Source organism: Vidua chalybeata, chromosome 9, assembly GCF_026979565.1.
Source record: "Vidua chalybeata isolate OUT-0048 chromosome 9, bVidCha1 merged haplotype, whole genome shotgun sequence".
NCBI classification, from domain to species: Eukaryota; Metazoa; Chordata; class Aves; order Passeriformes; family Viduidae; genus Vidua; species Vidua chalybeata.
In genome coordinates, this window is record NC_071538.1 from 8769593 (window position 1) to 8779523 (window position 9931).

General features: G+C 41.7%; 1 protein-coding gene across 3 annotated transcripts in view; it reads left to right on the forward strand.

Moving 5' to 3' along the window:
* Nucleotides 1-8650, forward strand: part of DAB1 (DAB adaptor protein 1) — a 143523-nt gene extending 134873 nt beyond the window's left edge. For all 3 annotated transcript variants that reach the window (XM_053950877.1, XM_053950879.1, XM_053950876.1), the window contains one exon: nt 5957-8650. In XM_053950877.1, coding sequence (XP_053806852.1) covers nt 5957-6001 — 45 coding nt within the window. In that variant the 3' untranslated portion in view covers nt 6002-8650. The remainder of the gene's footprint in view (nt 1-5956) is intronic.
* Nucleotides 8651-9931: the final 1281 nt, after the last annotated feature.

A 9931-nucleotide genomic window follows, 5' to 3' on the forward strand; every position in this document is an offset into this window, starting at 1 on the left:
TCCATGGAAAATTATCAATTCAGGACTTACTGTGGAGTTGTGTATTGAGCTCTGCATTTGGAGAGAAACTTAATGGGGAGAAACATGTCGTGCAAAAGAATCACAGTCTGCATAAAAGCCATTTTTGTGGCTTAGATGGGAGATTACTTCGCTCCTTAGAACGTGGTTCTTACCCCAGGAACTGCACAGTCACAACTCAGCTGAATGGACCTCTCAGGAACAGAGCATTGTGTGCAGAAATGGCAAATCTGTCTGTCCCCAGATCTCTGAAATCAGCTCTGCCCGTACCATATCTTTATTTATCTTGATGTATTCAGAATATCCACCTGCCCGTTTTTTTGTACTCTGATCTTTCAAGGTACCACAGCAATTTGTTTTCTTGATTCCTTCTGATACTCTAAATTACCATCTAGTTGCAGTCTTCTTTTCTCCTATTTTTCCTCTCTTCCTTTTGCAATCTTCCACTTCAGCTCCCAAAATCCTCATCCTTCCAGAAACAGCTGTTTCTAGAAGTCACCCTTCCAGAAATAGCTATGAGCTCTTAGTAGGTAAATGTGACATTTTATGGATATATTACATTTTTGTCCCTTTATGGTTAAAGATAAGAAGCAGAAAGGCCCAACTTCCACAGGTAAAATGACATTAACTCTTTGCAGAGCTGTTTATTGTATTTGGTTGTTTCCCCTTTGTTCATGCATGCTGTTGAGGACAGAAGGGGTGAAGAGAACACAGAATAAGATGACTGCTGCCTTCAGATTATTTATGTTTAATCCCCGCTGCTGTCTTTAGATTATGTGGGGAGTCACTGTGGTGAAAGGAGAGAGAGGGAAAGAACTGTTTCTTAGCTCTGATCCTACCAAATGTCTTAAACATTTCTTATTGTTGACATTTTACATTAAAGCAGGGAGTTTGAACAGAGGAGCAAACGCAGCTCTATTGAGCTGCTGCCCAGCTCTAAACTTGCACTGGCAATCATTCATGAGAGATTCTCAAGAAACCTTCAAAACATTTGTGGCTAGAGCGTATCTCCCTGAAAAAAAAATTCTTCAGTTGTTCTGAGAAATGTGTGCAGACAATTAGGAGAGCTCAGAACGTGTCACACCCTTCACAATGCCATCAGCGCTGTCAGGAGAGCAACAGTTCATTGGAATATTTGTCTATCAGCTTTTGGTGGTGCTTTGGTGGCCCACTGCCATCATCCGTCTTGGAGCAAGTGCTGTGCTTGGTGATAAATCTTCCTAAAAATCTTAGTCAGCTCTGGGATGGGCTGCTGTAACTCTTTTATTTGGGCTGGTTTTAGGAAGTGGAGAGAAAACAGGAATTTATGGACAAAGGCTTGGGTTACCTGGGAGCTTAGTGAGCCTCAGGAGGGAATATCAAGCTGAGTCTGCATCCTCCTCTTGCTTCTGTTGCACCAGGACTCCAAATAAGCTCAAAGTACTAAAGGCTGTATTTGCAGGACCTGTTCCAGTCTTTCACCTGGCTCAGTCAGAACTGGATAAAGTCCAAAGAGAAATTCCTAATTACAGGTGACCTGTTCTTGCTGTAGGCTCTAAAGCTGTCATTCTCTAGCTAAAGACAGAGGGCTGAGCAGGGTTGGGAGCCTGAGAGAAGTAGTGTTGTGTCTTTGGAAGGGGACCACAGGTTGGGATGTCCTGCTTCACTGCAGAGAAATCCTAAAATTAACATTTCAGGTCTCCTGCTCAGTTCCTATTTCCCAGAAATATGGAGGGGCATGAGCAGAGAAATTCAGGCTGCTCTGTGAACAGGGGCATCCTGAAGGTTTGCCCTCATCTCTGCTGCTGCATTCTCCTTCAAGCTGTCCATTGTCATGTGGCCAGCTCATACAGGGGCTTCTCACCTCTTCAGTGTCACCAGCCCACCTGAAGTCACCTTGTACCCTTCCATTTCTGCAGCTTCTTCCTCTAAACAAGAGACAGTGTTCTTTGTAGCTTCTCTAGAGCTGTGTTCTTGCTGATTTGCAACCCAACAATTCAATTTAGGGACAAACTTTCCTCCTTTCCCTGTGATGAGGTCATTTAAAAGTTCCCTGTCTTCTGCACGACAACTGATTTCAAAAATCTACTTGTGAAAATTTAGCATCTTTGAGACTTCTGAACAATTTGCTTCAAATTGGCCATCAGGTTCGATTGTTACAAAGGAGAATTGACAGATATGTAGATGGAAGGATATGTGGATGACAGATCTGGAGATGGAAGTAATTGTGTGGCTACTGTTTTGGGAGAGGGGCCCAGAAATAATCAGTGTTTCTTGGCTGCAGTTCATTTTTATATCAGGACTAAGATATGGGGCAGGTTCATCTTTGTGAGTAGTTGTCACTGCGTTTTCATTTCATGGATGTACAGCATCCATCTTGCTACTAAAATGACAGAGATTTTTAGAATGCTAATAATTAAACTGGATATTTGAGACTAGGAGATATTCCCAGGTGGGTTTATGGTAAGAACAGAGGCATAATCCTGAACTAGAGTGTTGCTGTATTTATGCTGCTAACAGAGGCTGTAAGAAAAATAACCAAATACTAGTAAGTAATAATAAGTAATAAATAAAAACTGGCTGTTAATGGGGCAATAGGAATGACCTGTCTTATCACCAAAGATATTTAATTTCAACCCCGCTTGCCAACTTTACTCTGTCCTATTTTTCTATGGTCAGCATGCAAAAAAACAGAGAAGACGCTTCGCACTCCCACCCCCCTTCACTTGCATCCCCAGCACAAGATGCTCATTTTGTGTGGCTCTCCAGCACACTTATTTCATGAAACTCTTTATCATTTGAGCCTGCCCTTTCTGATCAGTCAGCCAGGAGTAAAAGTGGCTGTAAAGGGCATGGAAATCTGTGCAGGCCTCACCTCCTCAGCTGAGAACATCTTGCCTGCAGCTCTGCATGGAGCAGGTGCCTCGCAGTGATCGAAGGGCTGCCAGGGTAAAAATAGTTTCTTCCTAGCCCACAGTTATGTTTTGGGAGTTACTTCACCCCTGCAAGCCCGAGTGGGTGCTGAGTCTTCCAGGAGATGCTCTCCAGTGATTAGTTCTGCTGGGGAGCAGGTGTTAATATCTTCAAATGGGATGCAAATTTACTTCTAGCATTTGCATAATGTTATTCTAAAGCATTAGCACCCTTGCTGCCTCACACAGTAGTGGACTACACCAGAAATGGTGTTTGCTGCTGTCTTGTCCCCCTTAAAATGGGAAAGATAAAATTATTTGCAGCATGAAGTATTTCTGGAATACAGCAGCAAAAAAAAAGGTGTTTCCAGTTCTTGTTTTGGTTTCTCCCTGTGGGTTGATGAAAGCACATCAGAAGTGATTCTGGGCCAGTTCAGCAAGGAGAGCACTGTAAGATTCGAGGGGTTTATGTGAATTAGAAGCTTTGTCTGCTATTTTATTTGTTCCTCTCTTTTTGTTCTGACAAAGACCAGTTCTTTCCTTTTCTTCCCTCTGCGTCTGTTCCTAATGCAGTGGTAGAAGTAGAAGGCAGAAAATGCTGGTGAGATGCTGTGAGAAGAGTTAATGCTCACCTGCCTTTTCATAACATGCCCTGTGACTTTTGTGTGGATTATGTAAAAAAGGGGGGTTATTTCTGCTTTCAAGACCCTCCAAAATAGTGCCTGGCACTGTGGGAGGAGCTGTCCATGAAGTCAACAGCACTCAACTCTCCTTTTGCCTCTTTCCTGTCCCTTTCTGCTCTCTTTTGCCCTCTTGAGTACCAATATTTTACAGACACCATTTGCATTTTTGGGCTAAAAGCATGCTTGAATTGGCTCAAAACAAGGCTAGAAAACAAATCCCAGGCATTGACCAAAACCCTTTGACTGGGAAGACTGCACACAATTGCTGCAATAAATTTCTCGTTTAGGCATCTGAAGTGAGAAATCAACTGAAGGGAAGAAGCAAGAGCACACTTTTCATACAAAATGCTCTGGTCTGCTGGAAGAAAAATTATTCAAATCAGTGGGAAATGCAGAACTTTGCCACATCAGGTGTTTGTACAGATAAATGTTGGGTATGAATCAAAGAAGTTTCTCACTGTAAAGGCTGTCTCGTGCTTGTTGGAAGTGCTGCTGCTGCTGAGGAGCTCCTCCTCCTCCTCTTCCAAGGGTGTGCAGTGTAGTGGCACCTTAGGACACCTGTTACTTCAGCAGTTCTGCATATCTGAAGGATATTTGAGGACAGCTCTAAGAAGCAGACTTGACATTTTGAAAAGCTCCTTTTTTCCCTGAAGGCGTTTGAAAAACTGACATCTTTTGTTCCAAAGGGATGTTCTCCCTCCCTCTCCTTTTCTTCTCCTCCTTCCTTTTCACTTCCCTTTGCAATGACCTTAGGTTCAGCAACTGCCTGAAGAATGGCCTGGTGTGTGTCAGGTTCACACATTAATTAGTACAGATTTTCTCTGAACTAGCTGTGATAGATCATTCTGCCAGCTTCAAGCCTGCACGTGAATATTGGCATAGGTAGACTTAACTCACAGTGAGTGAAAAGCAGCTATTTACTCTCAGTCATCTCCTTTGATTAGCTTCAGTTTTTCAAGGTCACAAAATGTATTTGCTTCTTGCTGGGGATAATTTCAGCAGCATTTATTTAATCACTCCAGAGGGTTTCTCTCACTTACAGTGCTTGTAGTGTACCCAGGGCTCCACGTGGGCAGCGGGTGGGGAAGCATTGTCTGCAAGCTCCAGAAATGCAGCAGTTTTGGGGAATAAGAGACACATTTCCTTGGCACGGAGGAAACAGGTCATATTTTGGATTTGTTGTGTGTTCCTGCACTCTAAGGCAGGACAGGGCACTGGGATGGAGCAGAGCCTGGAGCACTGGCCAGGCACCCTGAGCACAGAGCACCCTGTGCATCCACCTTGAGGCTGTTCTCCTCATCCCCAGCATCACTTTGACAAACAGTGATTAAAATCCTGTGCCATCCCCTGGCAGGCCTGTCTGTGCTGCTCAGTGCCCAGTGATTTGCCAACCTTCTGGGGTTTTTTTTTTTGCTCAAAAGTCAGCTCCTGCCTCTGCTGCTGTAGCACGAGTTGATTCTACCTTGGTTAAATTCAACGTTGTGGTGTGGTATTTTAATATTTATTAAGCTGTGGAGAGTTAATGCAGTGTGGCATTAATTAGCCTTTCTGCCTGTCTTGTTCCTTTTTTAGATGTCATTCTTAATTTAATAAATTAGTTTCTGGAAATGAAGTAGAGTGGATTCCAGGGCCCACAGATGGTTTGATACCCACCTCGGCTGAGATGAACACAGTGTTAAGAAAGCACAGGGTGTGTCATCTATGAAGCAACAGCTGAAGAACACGGCAGCTTTTCCCCCCTCCCACATCCAGGAGATTCCCAAGAAAGTATCTGTTAACCAGTTGACATGCTTTCCTCCCAGCTTTAAGGATTGTACTAATGGTTCCACAGACTCCTAATCCAACTGTGCAGGGCTGGCGCTCCTCGTTCTTCATGGGCCACTCATGTTGTTGTTTTAAATCCCATCACAGCTTCATTAGCTCAGCTTTCCGTGGCAGTTTCTGTTTGCAAGTGGTTTTCTCCTGACTTGTGCAAAACCCACAGTTATGTTCTGCTCTTGTGCTGCTGGGGGGAAACTCAGCCTTGTACACGGGCTGCAATTCCGGCCTCTGAACTTCCAAACATGCAGCCCTATAAATTATCATTTAATTCCTTCATATGTCCATGCCCAGCAGTGAGGGTCAGTGCATGGCCAATGCTGGGAGAGGAAATGGAGAGAAAACACCCATTTTCTGAAATAATTCCCATTTTCTTCACCACTCAACCGGGGTGCCACGATCAGGCACAGAAGGCAGCACAGAAAGCAAACACTTCCTGTGGGTTTTGACTCACAAGGTATCGCTGCTCTCGAGCAGATGTTGTAAAAATGTTCTGAAAATGCTCTCTGGAGACATCTCTGCTCATTTTATTTTTGTTGTCCCCAGGAAGCAGAACCTCTCTACGCGCAGATTAACAGACCTAAGAAATAGCATTGTTGCAGGCTTGTGGTGCTCCAAGACTCAAACGAAACCCAACAACCTGGCGGGCCTTTGGCTTTCAAGCTTTTTTCTGATTGATTTTGTCTGACAAAGGAGAGAGTTTGCCCTCCTGGACTGGCTCTACGAGTGTTCCTGATGTGTTTTTTTGGCAACCAATGGCAGATTCCTATGGCAGCACAAAACAAAAACTCTCCCTGCTTCTCATACCACGAGTGCAGCCCCGTCTCCACAAGTGGTGGGTATCCGGACTAGGAAATCCTACTCCTCGGTCTTCTTTTAAACATTTGTCACCTTCTGTGTGCCACCTACAAATAACGAGCATCTGAAATGTATTGGGCGTTAGACATTCCTTTTTTTCTCCTTTTCAGCAAAAAGCAGAGTCTGTATGTAGCAGTGGCATTATCCTCCAACAGCCTTGGGGGCACGACTCGGCACTTTTTATGTCACGGTGACATGTTTTTCATCTTCATTTACATCAGGCTGATCCTGACCCTTTTTTTTCCCCTATGTAGACATATTTAAAAACAACAAATACTGGTGGTGTCCTTTTTTTCTTTTCTTCTTTTTTTTTAATTTTTTTTTTAAATGTATTTCTTACTCTGTAGTTTTGTATGAGTGACAGATCTAACAGCGAAACGCCTCCTGCGGAAATGATTCCCAACTTGAAACCACAGAACAGAACTCGGTTGTTTGTCCATCCTTGACTGAAAATGTTGCCAAATGGACCTTTAAGTTCTAGCACATCGTGAGGAAGAAATGCTGCTTTCTGTTGGAATACTCATGTTGTGGGTAGAGAAAGGACATCGAGTCCCACTGAGGAAAGACAAAAGAGTCAGTATTTCCTAGGAAACTCTAAACAAAAGTGCAGAAAAGGAATATTTTTATTTCTTCAGTATCTTGCTGCTGTAATGCTATGCAGACAAGTGTTTTCTTCTCTGTGTGCCATTTTTGATGAAAAAAAAAATCATTTGCCAAATAATACTGGTATGCTTCTGGTTTAGGAGTTTGGATGAAGCGGACTTGACAAATGGGACAAGGACGGCATGGATTTTGGAATAACAAACTGACTCTGTGATCAGAATTGTTCATCTTTATCACTTTTTGTACATCAGAAAAAAAATCAAATGGGATTTTTATTTTATAACTTGAAAAAAAAAATCTTACTGTTAAACTCTTTAAATGTTTAAGGGGAAATGGCTTTAAGGAGTTCGAATGAAAATTGCCATTTTTTTTTGTAAATATAAATGTTATGAAAATTCTTTTACTAATGCCATTACACAGTAGAGAAGGTAGCAAGTTGCAGTGCTTGGGAGGTGTGGCAAACCCAGTTTGTGGTTCTCACATCACATATGTTTTTTCACATGCTTAACAATAATGGGCTGAAGCTCAAGTGCATTTGCCAAAAGCAGTCAGCTTGTCAGCAACTAGTGAAATTAATGGGAACACATGATTTTATGGTCTAGCATTATCACACGGACATAATTCCACTTACAAGAGATCACTTTCCATTGACATTCCTTTGAACCTCTGCATAGAAGTCATCCAACTGTTTACACGCAGAACAAAAAGAATTTAAAACTTCCTTTTTTTACATTTATGAAGCAAAAAGTGCAGTGTTTGGGTTCATATGTTTAGCACATGATTTTCATAAAGAATCTATATATTTTTGCCCTACAGAGAATTGTTATACAGGTCAAATGTGTTTTCCTGATGTTCCTATGCAGTTACAGTATATTGAATTTAGTGGTTTAACACTAAAAAGGAAAAAAAAAAGAAGAAAAAAAAAGAAAAAAGGAAAAAAGGTTAAAGAAATCAAAGGATTAATCAGTTTTTAGGGTTATTGTGCAGATTTTGTTTTTAAATTGACACATTAGGATTTACATTTTTGTCATGATTAAAATAGGCCTGGAGTTATAAATGTTTTGCTTTCTTTCATCTCTGTTATAAGCTGAAAATGGTTTAGAAGGCAGAATAACTGGGGTGGTGATTGTTGGTATGTGCAACCAAATCTCACAACACGATCCCATTCTTTTGTTTTGAATTAGAGAAATTAGAGAAATGTGCATTGCCGAATGTATGTGAATGAGAAATCAGCTGTGGATAGACCTAATGAACCTGCAGAGTGGAGAATTTTATCCCCATCCACGGTCATCTGATGCTTGTTCCTTAGTCATGTGCAAACAGCTTCGTAGCAAATCTTATTTTCCCATTGGAAGATCAAGTTTTCCAACTGGAGGAGATAATTTAAGACCTGGTGGATCGAGTGTTTCAGGATTAAAAGCAGAGGTAAAAGCGTTTCTGGAGGACGCTTCTGTCAGAATATTTTCCTGATTTGCACAGTGGTGCTAGTTTTTCCTCAGCTGCTTTTTTTTGGGGGTTTTGTCCTGCACATGGAACCACAAACCCAGTTTTGGTTCATCACAGACATTGGAGGTTTAGTGCCATCAGTGCATTTCCAGTAATGGGGTGAAACACAGAGGAAAGAAGAGATTGGTGTCTCAGAGGATCACATTTGTAGGAAGCAGATCACTCACAAATAGGTGCTGAGGGAATGAGGCTGGAATTCTGGTGTCTGGGCCATCACCACGGACCTCTGTCTTACTTTTGCTCATGAATAAAAGCAGATTCTGGTTTGTCTTGTCCTGTGATCGTCCTTGTCGTGGCTGGGATGCTGAGCTGAGAGGGCTGCAGGGCCTCTGCACTGTACCAGTATTGTAGATAACTCAAATATCCAGCTTGTGCAATTGTTTAATCCCTCATCCTTCACTAGCACTAAATTCGTCACTTTAAATTTACAAACCAGGGAACCCCACCAGCCATCCTGTTACCATCCCCCCCCGTAGGTTCTTGATCTTTACCTGCCATGAAAAGATATTTTGATAGATCGTAGTCATCCAAGTGTCTGATGAAACCTTTCATCTCAATAACGTACTGGGCACCTTCTTTGCAAAAAATGTTTACTCCGTGGTTTTCATTCATTTTTATTTCTGCATTCTGACACTTATTTTTTTAATAAAGATGAGAAAGATAAAATGACTGTTGCAGTACATTTCTAAGCCTACTTTAACTTTACCTCAGATAACGACCATTTGTTAACACATACGGACACATTATTTTTAACTTTATGTGTAATGCATTCAGCAACAACAACAGAAACCAACAAATTTTTAGAGATTTTTCCATTAATTTCTGTAACACACCATGTAATACTGTTATGAATAAAAACATTAAAAAAAGGTGTCATTTCAGTAAGTTTGTTTCATAGCTTGTGCTCCTCTGGGATAATTCTGCCAGACTTTAAATGCAATGTTTGTGTCTGGCATGGCCTTTATTTTTGACAGTGGAAATACCTGGGAAAGGAGAAAATCCTCAATTTGGGGAATAACTAATGTTGAACACCAAGTGTTTCTTACCTTGCAAATGTGTAACTTGCTGATTTTAATTGCTGCCGCCACTTTTTTGGGCTCTTTTTGGGTGTTTTAGGATGAGCATCCCAAACCAGCAGGTGTTTGTATCACCTCCTGCAAAATCCCACATTGCTGGGACAGCCCATGCTGTGTGATGCTCCCAAAGCTGGTTTATCTTTGTGGCATGAAAAGCTGAAATCACTTTGCTCACTTTTTTCATTCAAGTGGGATTTGAAATTAAAGATGTGCATTTAAACATGACAGTTTTGAAAGCAGAACCCCCCTAAATTTTCCAGTAATGTGCACAGAAGTGATAATAAAGCTCAGCTGAGAAGGAATTTTCCCATTCTCTGCCGAGAGAGTAACGCAGTAAAATTTAAGAGTAAGAAATACATGTTCTATGTACAGGGAAAGAGAGAGGTGTGGATGTGTGCACATATATTTTATTGTGTTTCAACTTTTTGATGTCTCATGCCTGCCTCAAAATGCCCAGTAGGTCATGGTGAAACATCCC